At 44.1% G+C, this 19,318-nt stretch overlaps 1 protein-coding gene across 4 annotated transcripts in view; it reads left to right on the forward strand.

Moving 5' to 3' along the window:
• PDS5A (PDS5 cohesin associated factor A) overlaps nt 1-19,318 on the forward strand; it is a 71,659-nt gene that overhangs the window by 43,898 nt on the left and 8,443 nt on the right. For 2 of the 4 annotated variants that reach the window (XM_083367612.1, XM_083367613.1), the window contains exons 20-32: nt 1,982-2,105; nt 3,153-3,311; nt 3,442-3,510; nt 4,937-5,073; nt 6,872-6,995; nt 7,566-7,770; nt 8,710-8,824; nt 10,587-10,719; nt 12,181-12,300; nt 13,314-13,376; nt 13,949-14,094; nt 15,333-15,450; nt 17,494-17,849. In XM_083367612.1, coding sequence (XP_083223738.1) covers nt 1,982-2,105; nt 3,153-3,311; nt 3,442-3,510; nt 4,937-5,073; nt 6,872-6,995; nt 7,566-7,770; nt 8,710-8,824; nt 10,587-10,719; nt 12,181-12,300; nt 13,314-13,376; nt 13,949-14,094; nt 15,333-15,450; nt 17,494-17,849 — 1,869 coding nt within the window. Of the gene's footprint in view, nt 1-1,981; nt 2,106-3,152; nt 3,312-3,441; nt 3,511-4,936; nt 5,074-6,871; nt 6,996-7,565; nt 7,771-8,709; nt 8,825-10,586; nt 10,720-12,180; nt 12,301-13,313; nt 13,377-13,948; nt 14,095-15,332; nt 15,451-17,493; nt 17,850-18,507; nt 18,720-18,852 lie in introns of all 4 variants that reach the window. The other 2 variants (XR_014493049.1, XR_014493050.1) reach the window with 2 other exon arrangements.

The raw sequence follows: 19,318 nt of genomic DNA on the forward strand, positions 1-19,318 counted from the left end.
GAATATATGGGATAGAATTGGAATAGAACAAAATAGAATAGAATAGAATAGAATAGAATAGAATAGAATAGAATAGAATAGAATAGAATAGAATAGAATAGAATAGAATAGAATAGAATATATGGGATAGAATAGAATAATGGAATGAATGGAATGGAATAGAGTAGAGTAGAATAGAATAGAATAGCATATATGGGATAGAATTAGAATAGAATAGAAAATAACTATTGTCACTTTGAATGTACACTAATCGGCATACATTAAAAAGAAATTTTGTTGCTCACCTCCAATAGAATAGAGCTGGAAGGAACCTTGGAGGTCTTCTAGTCCAGCCCCCTGCTCAAGCAGGAGAACCTATACCATTTCAGACAAGTGATTAGCTTCTTCTTAAAAATCTCTAGTGATGAAGCGCCCACGATTTCTGGAGGCAAGCAGTTCCACTGGTTAATTGTCCTCACTTTCAGGAAGTTTCTCCTTAATTCCAGGTTGCTCTTCTTGATTGGTTTCCATCCCTTGCTTCTTGTCCTGCCTTCGGGCGCTTTGGAGAATAGCCTGACTCCCTCTTCTTTGGGGCAGCCCCTGAGATACTGGAACACCGCTATCATGTCTCCCCCGTTTCTTCTTTTCTTTAGATTAGCCAAACCTAAGTACAATCTCTTACTGATGCAAATGATTACAGGTGGTCCTCGACTTGTTCGTTTAGTAACCGTTCAGAGTTAAAACGGCACTGAGAAAGTGGCTTATGATAGTTTTTCACACTGGTGACTGTTTGCAGCATCCCCATGGTGACGAGATCAAAATTCGGATGCTTGGCAACTGACTCGTATTTATGACAGTTGCAGCGTGTCCGGGGTGGGGTGGGGTGTCACGTGATCCCCTTTTGCAACCTTCTGACAAGCTACGTTACTTAACACCCGGGTTCTTAACAACTGCAATGGTTCACTTCAGAACTGGGGCAAGGAGAGTCGTGAAATGGGGAAAGCTCAATTAACAAATGTTTCACTTAGCAGCGGAAATTTTGGGCTCAGTTTTCATAACTCGAGGACTACCTTTTTTTTTGATGTGAAATGTAACCGTGTTTATTCTTTCTAATGCCCATTTGTTAGGGATTGTAGTGCAGGGGTCTCCTTGCGCTACCAAGGAGTTGCACAGACAAGGAAGAGTAATGAGAGCAGTAAGAGTCACCCAGTAACCACAAGAGTACACTGAGTTGTGAGAAGACAAAAAGTATTTTACTTTTGAGGTGGTGTAAAAACAAAAATGCACGGTCAAAAATAAACATTGTAGGCTATCACCATATGCCTAACACCATTTCAACCGCAAACAGGTTTGAATTATCAATTTTTTGCGCACACACCACACGGGATGAAATGATTTGAAGGAATTTAGGCTCTAGCACGTTTTGCCTTGGAAAATATATGGCGTGTCAACCTCCGGCTCAAATTTCCTCATAAAGTTTCGGGATCGCTTTTAATAAAGAAGCTGAGGAAATATCAGTGCATTGGGAACAGATGAAAGAATTGGAATAGTTTTCATGAATTAAAACTTGAGACCTATTGCATATTTTGTAGAAGAGGTATATACTCCTCCCCTTCCAAAAAAGATTCCTGAATAATAACCCACAAATTTATCAAGGGAAGCCATAAAGTTCCAGCACTTTTATTTTAGTTTGTCATTGACATTTTTGTCACCCGTATGAGAGAGCAATTGAAAAATTCTGCTAAAAAGAAGAATGTCCCATTTTTTTTTTTGTATTAACTTTGCCGTTTACGGCAAGTTAATAAATTCCCAAAAGTATTTATTTTATTTCATGTAAATATGAGTATAACTGCTTTCCATTGTTTTAAAATACGTTTAGTTTTTTTTTTTAACTGTAGTATTTTTTTCAGAATTGTGAGCCACTCAAGAGTCATTGACTGAAACGGGCAGCTATAGAAATTCGGCGAACGAATGAATGAAACCTTTATGTGTCTTTATACAGAACCCTCATTCCGATCTTGCACCAGAAAGCAAAGAGAGGGACACCCCACCAGGCCAAGCAAGCGGTCCATTGCATACACGCCATATTTTCAAACAAAGAAGTTCAGCTTGCACAAATCTTCGAGGTAAACTTGCCGCGACTGCTTTTGAAAATGCTGCCACCAATTGTAGCAGCCTAGAATTTCCTAAGAAAATCATCAAGTTGGCTTGATTTCATTTGGGGGGGAGGGGGGGGCGAAATGGGTAACCTGATGAACATTTTACTCCCATAAAAATAGCACTCGGCACTTAAGACTTTTATGCCGCTTCGCCGTGCTTGATAGCCCTCTCTCTCTCTCTTAGCAGTTCACAGAGTCAGCCTGTTGCCCACCAAAAATTTGGGTCCTCATTTTACCGACCTCGGAAGGATGGAAGGCTGAGTCAACCTTGAGCCGGTCAGGATCAAACTCCTGGCAGTGGGCAGAGTTAGTCTGCAGCACTGCATTCTAACCACTGCACCACCAAGGCTTCCTTCCTTCTCATCTTCCTTCCTTCCTTCCTTCCTTCCTTCCTTCCTTCCTTCCTTCCTTCCTTCCTTCCTTCCTTCTTTCCTTCCTTCCCTCCCTCCCTCCTTCCTTCCTTCCTTCCTTCCTTCCTTCCTTCCTTCCTTCCTTCCTTCCTTCCTTCCTTCCTTCCTTCCTTCCTTCCTTCCTTCCTTCCCAAGCAATAGCATATAGACTTATATGCCACTTCACAGCCCTCTCTCAGTGGTTCACAGAGTCAGCCTCTTGCCCACCAACAGTCTGGGTCCTCATTTTACCGACCTCGGAAGGACGGAAGGCTGAGTCAACCTTGAGCCGGTCAGGATCAAACTTCCTGGCAGTGGGCAGAGTCAGCCTGCAGTGCTGCCTTCTAACCACTGCGCCACCCGGGCTCTCCAAGCAGCAAGATAAATAAAACTATATTCGACTTTTTCTGGTAGCTGGACAATTAACAGGCAAAAATGTTTGGTTTTTGGAAGCCATTCTAACCTATTCTTAGAATAATATATTACGAAACCCAGCCTGCGTTGCATTGCATTTCTCGAGGTTTATGTATTTAAATAGACTTAAATCAGGACAGTACAATCATTTATTTCTTAAAAGGCCGACTGAGCATGCAGTCGTTAACCCTTTGCTTTTCCCTCCCTTCAGCCTCTGAGTCGGAGTTTGAATGCCGACGTTCCGGAGCAGCTCATAACACCTCTAGTTTCCTTGGGTCACATTTCCATGCTGGCCCCCGACCAATTTGCATCCCCAATGAAATCCGTGGTTGCAAATTTTATCGTGAAAGACCTCCTTATGAACGATAGGGTACGTTGAGCATAATTTTGCGACAGGTGAATCCACAGGGTGTGGGAAGGGGGGGGGAAAGAATAGAGGGTGAACGCCGACACTGAAATTACTCGCTTTGGTAGATGGTTAATTCTTTAAAATCTTGCAGTCTACAGGTGAAAAAAATGGGAAATTGTGGTCTCCGGATGAAGAGGTATCCCCAGAGGTCCTAGCAAAGGTATGTAGCGATAGCAAGAGCACTTAGACTTATATGCCGCCTCGCAGTGCTTGACAGCCCTCTCTCAGCGGTTTACAAAGTCAGCCTCTTGCCCCCCGCAACAGTCGGGGTCCTCAATTGACCGACCTCGGAAGGATGGAAGAAATAGCAATAGCCATAGCAATAGCACTTAGACTTATATACCGCTTCACAGTGCTTGACAGCCCTCTCTAAGCGGTTTACAGAGTCAGCCTGTTGCCCCCACCCAACAATCTGGGTCCTCGTTTTACCGACTTCGGGAGGATGGAAGGCTGAGCGAGCCGGTCAGGATCAAATTGCTGGCAGTGGGCAGAATTTGCCTGCAGTACTGCATTCTGATAGGTAGGTGGATGGATGGATGGATGGATGGATGGATAGATAGATGATAAAGATATGGATGAAGATAGACATAGAAATAGAAGAGATAAAGATAGAGATGATAAAGACAGATGTAGATAGAAAGAGAAAGAAAGAAGAGATAAACATAGAAATGGTGGATAGATAGATGGATGAAGATGGATGATGATAGAAATAGAAGAAAAGATAGCGATGATAGATAAAGACATAGATGGATGAAGATAGATGATAGGAAATAAAGATGGGTGGATGGAGAGAGAGACAGAAACAGCGAGAGACAGAATGACATAGAGAGATGAGACATAGATCGTTAGCAATAACACTTAGCCTTATATACCGCTTCACAGTGATTGACAGCCCTCTCTGAGCAGTTTATAGCGTCAGCCTCTTTACCCCCCCCCCCCCCATCAAACTGGGTTCTCGTTTTACCAACTTGGCGAGAACTTTTTTCCCCCCCGTGAGAAGTTGAAATTGATTGATTGAACCTTTTTTTTTTTTGCACACGGCAGCGGAGGCCTAAAGCGAAAAGGTTTTATAAGAGCCAGCTGAAGGCCTAGGACTGGAGCGACGGTGCACGTGCCCACAGAGAGGGCTCTGCGTGCCAGCTGTGGCACCTGTGCCATAGGTTCACCACCACAGGTCTAAGCTGCTTTGCACAGCCTCCCCGTAGAGAACAGAGGGGTGTCTCTTTGTTTGGAAAGATGCCAAGGGGCCTTTGAAAGCACCTTGGGCCATCTCTGCTTCGATGTTGTTTTATTTTAGTTTTCTGGCAACGGTGACCGTCGGACCCGTTCTTTCCTGTAGAACCGATTCTCAAGGAATCGAAGTGAGAGAGACCTCCTTCACAGCAATCTCCCTTTTTTTAAAAAAAAAAATATATGTATATATATCCAGGGCTTTTTTTTCTCATAGAACGCTCGGAACAGAGTTCTGGCACCTTTTTTGGATGGAACCTTGTAGGGTAGGCAAGGCGGGTTGTATGACATGTGTGAGTTCTGGCACCTTTTTCTTTTACAAAGAAAGCACTGTATATATCTATATATTTATACAGGTTCAAGCCATTAAACTCCTCGTGCGTTGGCTCTTGGGCATGAAGAACAATCAGTCCAAATCTGCAAATTCAACCCTCCGGTTGTTATCAGCCATGCTGGTCAGCGAAGGCGACCTGACAGAACAGAGGAGAATTAGGCAAGGCTTTGTGACCTGCGTTTCACCGCTTTGATCTCTTCACGCTTTACCAGTGTGCCTGAGTGGAGCAAGGGAGAGCCGTTCAGCCGAGGGAACACGGGCTCTCTGCTTTGCCTCCCCTCGCTGAATTTGGCACACGCTGAACGCATAAGCGTTCAGCGTGGGTTGAGCGTTTCAAATTTCTCTTGGGTATGAATAAGAAATGCATTGGTTTTGAATATTCTATGCTACATAGCAGGGACGCGGTGGCTCAGTGGGTTAGGACGCTGAGCTTGTCGATCAGAAGGTCGGCAGTTTGGCGGGTCGAATCCCGAGTGCCGCGTAACAGAGTGAGCACCTGTTACTCGTCCCAGCTTCTGCCAACCTAGCAGTTCGAAAGCACATAAAAAATGCAAGTAGAAAAATAGGGACCACTCTGGTGGGAAGGTAACAGCGTTCCGTGCGCCTTTGGCATCCAGTCATGCCGGCCACATGACCACGGAGACGTCCTCGGACAAGTGCTGGCTCTTCGGCTTTGAAACGGAGATGAGCACCGGCCCCTAGAGTTGGAAATGACTAGCACGCATGTGCGGGGGAACCTTTACCTTTATGCTACATAGCAGGGGTCCTCAGTCAACCTTGGCAACTTTTAAGACTTGTGGACTTTGACTCAGCTGGCTGAGGAATTCTGGGAGTCGAAGTCCACAAGTCTTAAAAGTTGCCAAGGTTGACTGAGGACCACTGCTATCTACCTTTTAGTCTCTGCAGACTATCGACCAAGCAGACTTTATGGCTTCTTTAAAGGGAAAAATGCGATACTGGGTAGAGTCCACGTTGAATTAAAAAAAATGGAAGGCTATACTGAAATATTCCTGTCTTGCTTGTATGCAACTTGGTTTGGAAGTATCCATCCATTTGCAGCTGAGTTGTACCCTAAGGGTGCCGATTCCGATCTAGCAGGAAGATAAGAGCTGCACAGACGTTCAGTGTGGGTTGAGCGTTTCAAATTTCTCTTGGGTATGAATAAGAAGTGCAGTGGTTTTTTTGAATATTCTATGCTATATACCTTTTAGTCTCTGCAGAATACCGACTAAGCAGACTTTATGGCTTCTTTTAAAGGGAAAAATACGATACTGGGTAGAGTCCAGATTGGAAAAAAAATAGAAGGCTTATACTGAAGTATTGACTTTCTTGCTTGGGTGCATCTTGATTTGGAAGTATCGATCCATTTGCAGCTGAGTTGTACCCTTAGAGCGGGGGACCCCAACCTTGGCAACTTTTAAGACCTGTGGACTTCGACTCCCAGAATTCTCCAGCCAGCCATGCTGGCTGGGGAATTCTGGGAGTCGAAGTCCACAGGTCTCAAAGTTGCCAAGGTTGGGGTCCCCCGCCCTGAGGGTGCCGATTCAGATCTAGCAGGGGTATAAATTGTCACTTGTGGCCTGTAAGTCAATACAGATGGGGCTGAATCGGGCTTGTGTCGGACACTTGGCAACTGGCATGTAAGTATTTTCCGGCGTATAAGACGAAAAATCTTGAAAATCTTCTCAAAAGTCGGGGGTCGTCTTATACGCCCAGTCATCTTATACGCCGGAAAATATGGTAAATAAATAATGATAGCCAAAGTCGGTTGTGGAAATCTGCCTTTGTTAATCAATGTGAGACTTTTCAGGGAGGGCGATACAGGAATCTGAACCGGAACTCATTGTATCAGTGTGATACGTTTTTGTTAGAGCTATCGAGCAAATTGTGTGTCTTCAGATCTAAACGTATTTGTCTTAGAAATTTTACTTTTTTTTGCTTTTTTTCTTATTCACAGCAAATCAGACATGTCACGGCTACGGTTGGCTGCTGGCAGCGCCATAATGAAGCTTGCGCAGGAGCCCTGTTACCATGAAATCATAACGCCAGAACAATTCCAGCTCTGCGCACTGGTCATTAATGTAAGGAGCTCCCGTTTCAAGTAAGGGGGTAGCAATTTGAGTTAAAAGAGGGTAAAACTTGCGTTTGGGCTGACCGGCCTTTCTCTTTTTCCGCGCAGCGCTTTTGCGAAGAAGCACGAAAGGGACACCAAAAATAAATAAATAAAATAAAATAAAATTGTGTCAATGATTGATCTACAAGGGGGTCTTCAAACTCGGCCCTTTTATGACTCGTGGACTTCGACTCCCAGAATTCCTCAGCCAGGCATGAGGAATTCTGGGAGTTGAAGTCCATGAGTCACAAAAAGGCCAAGTTTGAAGACTCCTGCTCTACTCGTTCTAGAATTCTCCTAGATCAAGGGTCTTCAAAGTTGGCCCATTTTATGACTTGTGGACTTCAACTCCCAAAATTCCTTAGCCAGGCACGCTGGCTGAGGAATTCTGGGAGCTGACGTCCACACGTCTTAACGTGGTCAAGCTTGCAGACCCTTGTCACAGATCCAACAGGTTTTTAACATCTGGTATAACTGTTCTGGAAGTTTGCCCTCTTTCTCCTAATTGTTCCCTTGTCCTTGCCTTCTCCTCATGTAGGATGAGTGTTACCAGGTGAGGCAGATATTTGCTCAGAAGCTGCATAAGGCACTAGTAAAATTACTGCTCCCATTGGAGTACATGGCAATATTTGCACTGTGTGCCAAAGATCCTGTGAAGGAACGGAGAGCCCACGCTCGGCAATGTTTGCTTAAAAATATAAGCATACGGCGAGAGTACATCAAGCAGAACCCTATGGCAAATGGTGAGTCCCCGTTGCTTGAAAGATTATTTTTCTGTCATAATATTTCCGTTTCCGGCTTTGTAAAAATCTTATCACATGCATGTTCCCTGTTTGCTTAAGAGACCGGAGGCTAAAACATACAAGGATCGGTTGCTGGAATTGGGAAGGTCGGCAGTTTGGCGGGTCGAATCCCGAGTGCCGCGTAGCAGAGTGAGCGCCTGCTATTCGTCCCAGCTTCTGCCAACCTAGCAGTTCGAAAGCATGTAAAAATGCAAGTAGAAAAATAGGGACCACTACAGTGGGAAGGTAACAGCGTTCCGTGCGCCTTTGGCGTCCAGTCATGCCAGCCACATGACCACGGAGATGTCCTTGGACAAAACGCTGGCTCTTTGGCTTTGAAACGGAGATGAGCACCGGCCCCTAGAGTCGGAAACGACTAGCACGCATGTGCGGGGGAACCTTTACCTTTACCTTTACCTTTAGTTTAATGAAGAGAAGGATGAGGGGCGGTTGGGGAGGGGACAGGATAGCAGTTTTCCAGTCTCTCAGGGGCTGCCCCAAAGAAGAGGGAGTCAAGCTATTTTCCAAAGTGCCCAAAGGCAGGACAAGAAGCAACGGATGGAAACTGATCAAGGAGAGAAGCAACCTGGAACTAAGGAGAAACTTCCTGATAGGTAGAACAATTAACCAACTTGCCTCCAGAAGCTGCGAACGCTCCAACACTGGAAGTTTTTAAGACGAGACTGGACAGCCATTTGTCTGAAATGGGTTGGGGTTTCCTGCCTGAGCAGGGGGTTAGCTGACTCCAGGGACCCTTCCAACAACAACAACAGAAACATCAACATCATCATCATCATTAAAAAGAAAATTCTCTGATACTTAGTAAATGACAGTCTGCATGCCAGTTGCTCATGTATAACCTTTAGATTATGTTTGTTTTTTGTTCCCCCCCCCCCCCAGAAAAACTCGTATCTCTACTGCCCGAGTATGTGGTGCCATACATGATTCATCTGCTGGCTCACGATCCAGATTTTACAAAACAACAAGATATTGATCAGCTTCGTGATGTCAAAGAGTACGTGTCGCCCTCTTTGTGTGTCAACATCTTAAATGTTGGGTTTAAATTGCTACATTTCTGGACTTTTTTTTAAAATACAGATTTTTACCTCTTGATTCGTTAAGAGAAGAGAAGAATATTTGTCACCTCCGGCTCACTTGCAATTAATTCTCCAAAGTATTCGACTTCTTTTGCTGTTTTCCATCTGAACATCTGTCATTTGAATTTCACGCGGGAACTAGTGATGCCTAGAGTGAATGAGTCTGAGATAACAAATAGTATCATAGTTGCATTGATTGATTTTCACAAGCGTGGCAATTAAAAGATTCAGTGTGCCAATGTGAAAAAGTAGGAAGGAATTAGGACAGGTCAATTTGTGTGATAGGAGCGAATAAATTAACTAAAACAAGATTTGGAAATAAAATTGGATTCCTTTCAAGCAGCGGTTCCCAATCTTTTCTATAACCCTAACCCCTGGAACGCTTCTCCCTGAGTCCTTCGGGAGAAGGGCGGTATATAAATAAAATTAAATAAATAAATAAATAAAATATATTCTCACACTCCTTACAAAAGTAATTCCTGATTATGCATATACAGTATAATTTTGAAGGTTCTAAGCCCAAGATTTCGCACCCCCTGGAATATCGTCTCGCACCCCTGGTTGGGATCCCCTGCTTTAAAAAGCTTTTACAATAAAATGTCAAAATAGGACAAATCGACAGCCACACACTTAACTCGTACTGATAATGTTCATTCCCTGGTTGGTAATGAAACGTCTGCAAGAATTCCAAGCTCAGAATTCCTTCTGTAGAATAAGCCAAAGGAATTTTCATCTCTGATTTATTTACCAGTTGTCTTTAGCTTCAGGCAGCGGAATTCACTCAGTGAATTCTAGAGGCCAGTCTCTCTTAAGTTTCTTGTTTTTTCTTCAAAACATTATACACCGGTGAATTTATTAATGCTGCGTTGCGGTATCGTCTCTGGGTTTTTGTTAGACTGGAAGGCTATTTCCCAAATCTCAAATCTTCCTAATTTCAAAATCTTCTGGTTCTATGTTACTGGTCCCTGTCGATTTGAAAAGGTTCCACTCGGCATTACAGGTCATCCTCGACTTATATAACAGCTCATTTAGTGACTGTTCAAAGTTGACCACGGCACTGGAAAAAGTGGCTTACGACTGCTTTTCGCACATAACAACCGTTGCAGCATTCCCTCGTGGCCACATGATCCAAATTCAGAAGCTTGGCAACTGACTCGTATTTATGACAGTTGCAGTGCCCCGGCCTGTGTGCGTGTGTGGCGTGATCCCCCTTTACGACCTTCTGACAGAAAGTCAATGGGGAAGCCAGATCCACTGAACAACCACAATACTAACTTGACAACCGCAGCGATTCACTGAAGAACTGCGCCAGGAAAAGCTTACGAAAAGGGGCAAGGCTCCCCGTAACAAATGTCTCATTTAGCGACAGAATTTTTGTGTCTCGATTGCGGTCGTAAGTGGAGGACTCCCCGCACTAACTTACCTTTACAGATTGTATCTTTCCCGACATTAGCACTCCTCCGAACTTCATTAATCTGGCTTCGTAGCTCTTGCCTCAAATTGTTTCTTGCCTGCCTTTTGCACGGGGGAGGGCAACGCAGAATTCTCAACTTTTATCGGGGGGTCCCGGGCCAGTTCCGCTGCTGGCGTTTTTTCTATCAGGTTTAAAATGTGCCTTTTTATCTAGAGAAAAAGTGTTTGTTTTTTATATATAACACTTCGTGGCGTTTGGCTGTTTAGGTGCCTGTGGTTCATGTTGGAAGTTTTGATGACCAAAAATGAAAACAACAGCCACGCCTTCATGAAAAAGATGACCGAAAGCATCAAACTTACCCAGGATGCCCAATCTCCAGACGAGCCCAAGGCCAACGAAGTAAGAAATGTGGAGACAGAGAAAGAGGGTTTGAAGTCAAGTCTGTTGAACGAGGGGAGAGAATGCTTCACGGCAAGCACTCGAGACAGTCTCTCTCAATTTAGTTGTAAGCATTTTGGGTTGGCAGTCCCGATTTTAGAGGGGAAAAGAAAGGCTAATAATAATAATAAGAAGTTGGGAGGTACCTTGGAGGTCATCTAGTCCAACCCCCTGCTCAGGCAGGAAACCCTATACCATTTCAGGCAAATGGCTGCCCAGTCTCTTCTTAAAAACTTCCATTGTTGGAGCATTCACCGCTTCTAGAGGCAGGTTGTTCCACTGATTAATTGTTCTAACTGTCAGGAAGTTTCTCCTTAGTTCTAGGTTGCTTCTCTCCTTGACTAGTTTCCATCCGTTGCTTCTTGTCCTGCCTTCAGGTGCTTTGGAGAATAGCTCGACTCCCTCTTCTTTGGGGTTTAACTATTCACCAAGAGCCTTGGTGGAGCAAGTGGGCTAATGCCTCCCTAAGTAACACCAGCTGCCTGCAATTAGTGCAGGTTCGAATCCCACCAGGCTCAAGGTTGACTCAGCCTTCCATCCTTCCGAGGTAGGTAAAATGAGGACCCAGATTGTTGGGGGCAATTAAGCTGACTTTGTAATAATGCTGCTGGGGGTGTGTGTGAAAGCCCTAATAAGCAGGCATATACATAGAATGAAGGCTACTGCTAAGCTTGTAAGCCGCCCTGAGTCTTCGGAGAAGGGCGGGATATAAATGGAATTAAAATAAAAAATAAAAAAATAAAATAAAAAATGAGGACCCAGATTGTTGGGGGCAATTAAGCTGACTTTGTAATAATGCCACTTGGGGTGTGTGTGAAAGCCCTAATAAGCAGGCATATACATAGAATGAAGGCTATTGCTAAGCACATTGGTTTGTGCTTAAAGTGTAAGCCGCCCTGAGTCTTCGGAGAAGGGCGGGATATAAATGGGATTAAAATAAAAAAATAAAAATAAAAATAAATGAAAACCGCTTTCTCTCAGGGGGAAAATTGCAGCTGAGATTGACGAGCGTCCCTGCCAGACGTACAGAGAGTGGAGATGAACAGAATAGCAAATTACGTTAGCCAGAAGAGCACCTAATTTGGTGGGGAAGTTACATCACCCGTACTGTGAATTGTGGCTTTGTGAGCCAGGCTCCTCTTTGATCAGCTGTTTAAAATACGTTTTGCTATTTCGGAAGAAAAAGAGGCCTTAACGTTGGTTCCCAAGTACGATCCAAGTCTAAAGCAAAAAGCGCAACGTTCTTAGCACTATAGGGGGACTTACTGATGGAGAGTAGACTGGTTTTTTTCCAGTTAAAAGTGCGGGAGGGATTTGGGGATATATTGTAAAATTTTGTTTTTGTAAAACTCTTTAATAAAAAAAAATTGCAAAATAATGCCCAAATTTCCCTTGTGTTGGTTTTCTGTTTTTTTGCTTCAGAAACTCTACACCGTATGCGACGTGGCTCTCTGCGTAATCAACAGCAAAAGTGCTTTATGCAACGCCGAGTGCCCAAAGGATCCTGTATTGCCAACTAAATTTTTTACGCAACCTGAAAAGGTGAGTTGGGAAAGCAATCGGGTTAAATATTTTGAGTTTCTTCTTTCATTTAAAGTGTTTCTTCCGATATGCCAAGAAAATACGGTGTGGGTTTTATGCCATGTTTCTGAATCATCTTTTTTTTTTAAGACGATTACCTGAATTAAAAAAAAACTGTGTTCCAGAATTGCTTCCTCTCCAGTGGAAACGTAATGCTGAAAATTCTTTACATCTAATGTTTGTTCAGACATGCTTAAGTTTCAAAGGCTAAGCAGGAAATAAAAATCCTGCCTGTATAATATGTGGATGTGGAGCCGTCTCTATATCCAACGTATTATATAAGCCAATGATATACAGGCCCCAAATCATAAGAGGAGAAAGGTGGGCAATGAGATTCATTTTAGCTGAAGCACACACAAAACGTCCATGGTTCTTGGTATCTTTATAAAAACTGTTCTGAACTGCTGGATCCCGTTTTTAATTTATCCTGCGGGGATTTGAAATATTCTAAAGCAAATGGTTCCTGAATTGTTCCCTTTTTTAAAAAAGTCATTTGCAACGCAGAGTGATAAACAGCCGGCAGATATGCCACAGACAGACACAGTAAGTCCCATCATTGGATTCATGGCACTTATTTCGCCATTGTGGGATTGTGATTTCCCCATGCTGGCTCGGGAATTCTGGGAGTGGAAGTCCACAAGTCTTAAAATTTGCCAAGGTTGGTCACCCCTGCCTTACATGAACCTTGATTTACTTTGGGATACTATCTAGAACAGGCATGTCGAACTGCCGGCCCACAGGCCGGATGCATCATGACAAAAATGCGCCCTCCCCATTGCCAGCAACGGGGGCGAAAAGTCGCGATACGTCGCGCGAAGTCACATACCGTCGCGAGTTTGACATGCCTGATCTAGAAGCCTCAGGGTGCAATTACTGTCAAAGTGAATATAACCAGAATCTAAAAATACTAAAGACTTGATTTTTTTCAACTTGCAATTAAATGCTTTTCCTACCCCCCCTCCTTTTCTTTGAAGGATTTTTGTAACGATAGGAATTATATCTCCGAAGAGTTGAGAGTTCTTCTTTTAACAGGAAAGGTATGGTTTTTATGGATCTAATTCTTGATTTATAACAACATAACACATTATTATATTGCCTGTCTTTTCATTTTGGGGGGGAAGTGAAAACGGATGGTAATCTGGATCGTTGGCTGAGAGGAGATCACGATTTTAGGATTGTACTCTTCAAAGCACTTAGAATTCCACATAAATAAATTGAGTTGATTTGGAAGGACTCAAGTCAGCAGAGCTGCAAATTGCATCATAACTCTCTCTCTCTCTCTCTCTCTCTCTCTCTCTCTCTCTCTCTCTCTCTCTCTCTCTCTCTCTCTCTCTCACACACACACACACACACACACACACACACACCTGTCTTCCTTTCCTTGTAGTGTCTTTTGTATCCGCGGTACGGTAGCTTCCAGCACACGAGCAATCCTGAATTTTGCTCACAGCTTTGTTCAGCAAAATAATTACGTTTACATAGAAAGCGCAAAAGAGGCTGAAGAACTGCAACAAATAGGATAAACTAATAAGTTCAAATGTGTCCTTGCAGCAGAATAATTACTTTTCTCTTCTTCTTTTTTTTTAAAAAAAATCTTTCTATTTTACAGCCGAAACCAACTGGCGTATTAGGAGCAGTAAATAAACCTCTCTCTGCGACTGGAAGAAGGCCGTATATTCGAAACACAGGATCAGAAACTGGAAACAACAATAGTGTAAATTCAGAGTTGAATTCTCCAACAGAAAACAGAACAAGGTATGTGGGATTTTCAGTAACAAGGCTGAGGTATTAAAACACAAGCTCTTGGGTTAAAATAATTTTTCTTCTCGGCGTAAAACTGCAAAGAGGGATGCTTTTTTCTGTGGATGCCCTTTTTCAATCTGATTGCAGAAATGGAGTTAATAATTGAACTTTCCTATTATTTTTTAATCCCATTTATATCCCGCCCTTCTCCGAAGACTCAGGGCGGCTTACAATCTAAGAAGCACAAATCAATGTGCTTAGCAATAGCCTTCATTCAATGTATATGCCTGCTTATTAGGGCTTTCGGGGGCCCCCAAGCGGCATTTTTAGAAAGTCAGCTTATTGCCCCCAACAATCTGGGTCCTCATTTTACCTACCTCGGAAGGATGGAAGGCTGAGTCAACCTTGAGCCTGGTGGGACTCGAACCTGCACTAATTGCAGGCAGCTGGTGTTACTTAAGGAGGCATTAGCCCACTTGCTCGACCAAGGCTCTCCTCTAAGCATTGCACTTTGGGGTGGAACTTTCTATACAACTGAGCATGTAAATACCGATACTTATGTATCTCCTGAATAAATATATTTTTTTAAAATTAATGAATCTTTCATCTTCATTCTCCATAATCTCCATTCTCCGAACTCAGCTTGGGAAACTCCCTTTAAATTGGAGTTCTCCAAACGCGGCAACTTTGAAGACTTCAACTCCCAGAATTATTCAGCCAGCCAGGAATTCTGAGAGTTGGAAGTCCACAAATTTGAAAATTGCCGAGTTTGGAGACCCCTTCTTTTAAATCATGTTTCATACAGTAGCACGGAGGTTCCCCAACCTTTTGGGCACCAGGGACCGGTTCCGTGGAGAGGGGTTTTTCCATGGACCGCAGAGTGCGTGGTTTTGTGTGCTGCCCGCATCCCGCAGATGGGGCTTTGCTTGTTTGTGCAGACCGGTTGCTGGCATGCCGTGGCCCGTTACCGGTCTGCGGCCCGGTGTTTGGGGACCCCTGCAGTAGCAGTATTTTATAGGGCTGTTAAATGAAAATGTCCACTTTTCGTTTGTTAAAAAAAAAAGATGGGTAGGACTCAAAAGCACAAAGTTTTTGAGTATTTTTTTAAACTGAGTATTTCTTTCTGAATTTTGACAATTAACGCCCAATGCAGCTAGCCGACCGTTTCCTTGTTGATCCTTTGGTTTCGTAGCTACAAAGGGAAAAACAACAACAACAGCCACCGAATTTATATTAATCTTTTTTTAAAGTTTGTCCATCAGAGAGCCGAGCTCAGACCTATCAGAGACAGGTGTCAGCGAAAACGACGAAAATCCAGTGAGAATAATTTCGGTCACCCCAACAAAAATGGAACCTGTGAAAAACAAGGTAGGATCAAGCTACTTAAAAATTTTATTATTTAGGAAAACTTAATAAAGAAGTTGTTAGAATTGACTGTTGTACTAATTAAGCAGTATATGTTGCATGTCCATGATGTTTCCAGCTGGCTGAATTACCTGTAGTCCCCACAGTTGAAGGCCCAAATTTTCAGTTGTCAAGTGAGACATTTGTTAAGTGAGTTTGGGCCCATTTTACAGCCTTTCTTGCCACCATTGCTAAGGGAATCGCTGCAGTTGATAAGTTGGTAACCCGGTTGTTAAGTGAATCCGGCTTACCCATTGACTTTGCTTGTCAGAAGGTCAGCAAAGGGGATCACGTGACCTCGGGACACGGCAACGGTCATAAATATGAACCAGTTGCCAAAAATCTGAATTCTGACCACATGATCGTGGGCAGGGGTCTTCAACCTTGGCCCTTTTATGACTTGTGGACTTCAACTCCCAGCATTCCTCAGACAGCGTTCCTGGCTGAGGAATTCTGGGAGTTGAAGTCCACAAGTCATAAAAGGGCCACGTTTGCCAAGACCCCTGATCATGGGGAATGCTGCAAAGGTCGTAAACGTGAAAAGCTTGCCGTAAGTCACATTTTGGTGTGGTGTAACTTTGAACAGTCACTAAATGAACTTTTGTAAGTTGGGGACCGCTGGTAATTTCTGCTAAGCGTCAAATGCGAACCTGCCAATCACAGGAGACAGATTAGAAACTTCCTGATCATTTCCTTGGCCAGCCATAGGACTCACTGCGAGCCTCTCTTTTTTTCTATCCTTCTCGGCCTATCTTCCCGTTTCTTGTGATGACAACAATAAAGGCGACACCCCACCTTGTCCCCCTTGCAGTGACAAATTTAATAAATAATAATAATAATATAATGATAATTATAATTCAAGCTGCCTGCCTGAACACCAGGCAGGAAAGATAAGCTAAAAATAGGGGTTTGAAATGGAATATACCTGAGTTAGAACTCTTTAAACCGGATTCAGTATAAATCTTGACATCAAAGAGACGAATTGAAAATAACGTGGGCTTTCATTTACATATCCTGCATTTATTATTTTTATAAAGAACTCAAGGTTGGCAAACATCTCTAATATTCCTTCCTTCCTCCCTTTTTCCCTACAAAGACAATCCTGTGACGTGGACTGGGCTGAGTGATAGTGACGCAGCCTAAATCCCCCAGCTAGTTTTCATGCCTAAAGTAGACTAGAACTCACCGTCTCCAGGTGATAGATCCAAAGACAGTTTTTTTATCCCAGCTGCCTTAATCCAGCTGCCCTTCATGCCTAAGGCAGGATTAGAACTCATAGTCTCTTGGCGATTGGCTCAAAGTCACCCGGCTGGTTTTCATGCCTAAGGCGGGATTAGAACTCAAAGTCTCTTGGCGATTGGCCCAAAGTCACCCGGCTAGTTTCCATGCCTAAGGTGGGATTAGAACTCATAGTCTCTTGGCGATTGGCCCAAAGTCACCCGGCTGGTTTCCATGCCTAAGGCGAGATTAGAACTCAGTCTCTTGCCGATTGGCCCAAAGTCACCCAGCTGGTTTCCATGCCTAAGGCACGATTAGAACTCATAGTCTCTTGGCGATTGGCCCAAAGTCACCCGGCTGGTTTCCATGCCTAAGGCAGGACTAGAACTCACAGTCTCCGGGTGATTGGCCCAAAGTCATCCTGCCTAAAGAGAGACTAGAACTCTGTCTCCCAGTTTTCAGCCTGGTGCCTCAACCACTAAACCAAATTGGGTTCTGATTTGACGTTCCCACAGTGATGTTAAATCTGCTGCCTTTTCGCTGTGATGTGGCCAAAGAACGACATGTATTCTGTGAACATGGCCTGATGTAGAGACGGGGAATCCCCTCGGCAGCAGTAATTAATCCCCTTGGATTAATTACACGGCGATGCTTTCAAGGCGGCGGTTGCCGCTGCTGTTGTTGTCAACAGTCTTGGAAATGTATTTCAGCCACGAGCCGATTGAAACGGATACAGTTTCCACCTGACACTCGGTTGACCAAAAAAATATTTTTTCTTTTCTTTTCCAGGAGATTAATTCTGACCAGGCACCCCAAGAAAATGTCAGTGCCGATCGGGGCAAAAAAAGAATCGCGACCGCAGCCGGAACGGAGAATTTCCATCAAAAAGCTGAAGAGAAGAAAACAGATGAAACGGGTCAGCCTGCTCCCCCCAAACCCCGGCGAGGACGTCCCCCCAAGTCTGAATCTCAGGGCGCCACCACGAAAAGTGCTGAAATGGGTAAATCCTCCGGACGAGGACGGAAAAGGGCAGCCCCGGCTCCAGAAGCTCCGGGCGCACTGGAGGCCAGCAATGCCAAGGCACCAAAGCAGCAAGAGGCCACAAAGAAAACGGCACCAGCACAGAGGCAGATTGACCTGCAGAGGTAAAGGCTGGCTGGTTTGGCCTCCTTGGGGAAGAGGGGGCGGGGGTGTTCACCAATCACGTTCGAAGGCCCTTTCTGGCTTTATTAGATGGTCGGCAGTTTGGCGGGTCGAATCCCGAGTGCCGCGTAACAGAGTGAGCGCCTGTTACTTGTCCCAGCTCCTGCCAACCTAGCAGTTCGAAAGCACGTAAAAATGCAAGTAGAAAAATAGGGACCACTACGGTGGGAAGGTAACAGCGTTCCGTGCACCTTTGGCGTCAAGTCATGCCGGCCACATGACCATGGAGACATCCTCGGACAAGCGCTGGCTCTTCGGCTTTGAAACGGAGATGAGCACAGGCCCCTACAGTCGGAAACGACTAGCACGCATGTGCGGGGGAACCTTTACCTTTATCTTTAATCTTATCCTTCAGAGAATAACAAAATTGGAAGGGACTTTAGAGGTGTTCCAGTCCAACCCCTTGCTCCTTTAAAAGCTCCGGTGTCGGAGCAGGCACAACTTCTGGAGGCAAATTAACTGTTTTCCCCTGTTGGGAAATTTGCAATAATTGGGGACGAAGCTGTGATTTTTTTTTTACCCCCTCTGGGACAAATCTTACCTGTGGTACTATGTGCTGTTTGCCTCCCTACCCTTCTCTCTCTGCTGAATTTCCCCCAGATGCAATTCTGCAATTTGTTCCTTGAATATAAATCCTCCCTTGTTGAGCCACTCCAAGGTCCCAAGATTTTGGGACGATGCAATCTTCCAAGGTTTTGTGCCGATGCAAAAATAAAAGGAATCACCTGCTTAAACCCTTTGGATACCAGCAACCTTCACGTTGACCACCAGAGTCAGGGCTGTATCTGATTTAACATCAGCAGAAGAAACAGGTGGATTGGTAACATACCTGTAGTAGACCCAGTTGTGTTGATCGCCTGTATTGTACCTCTGAACCCGCAACTCTCGCGTTGCACAACCCATCCACAAATCCAAAGTGTACCTCTGCTTAATTGCTTTTTCCAGCTGGGGGAGCAGGATTCACACCAGGGCCATGATCTTATGACCTCCAGGGCATGAAGGTCTCTTTAAAAATGTCTTCTGAGTAGCAGCAGCGGCAACGGTTGTGAAATTCTGTCCATCACAAAACGATAAGGAGTTTTGAGAATTGAAAGTATCAGGCGCAAGAGAGACTATCCTAAAAGTTTGTCCTTGTGTTTCCCATCAGCGCTGCCATTCCAAATAGTACTGCTTTGGTAATCTTTTGTGTTGTTTTCTATGCATAAAAGAGAGTAGCCAGAAATTGCCCAAAGCAAGAGAAATATCACAAATCTCTCTCGCCATTAGCAGATTTTAACTCCTTGGCGAATTAAATGCACAAAGTCGGTGTTTTGTCGTTTCGCTCATATCCTCCCTAACCTCCACATTCAGATTCAACCTGTGGTTCTCCTCCCATCTTTTCCCCACAGCTCTTCTCCTTGCACACTTGAAT

Source organism: Vipera ursinii, assembly GCF_947247035.1.
Source record: "Vipera ursinii genome assembly, chromosome: 7".
Lineage (NCBI taxonomy): Eukaryota > Metazoa > Chordata > Lepidosauria > Squamata > Viperidae > Vipera > Vipera ursinii.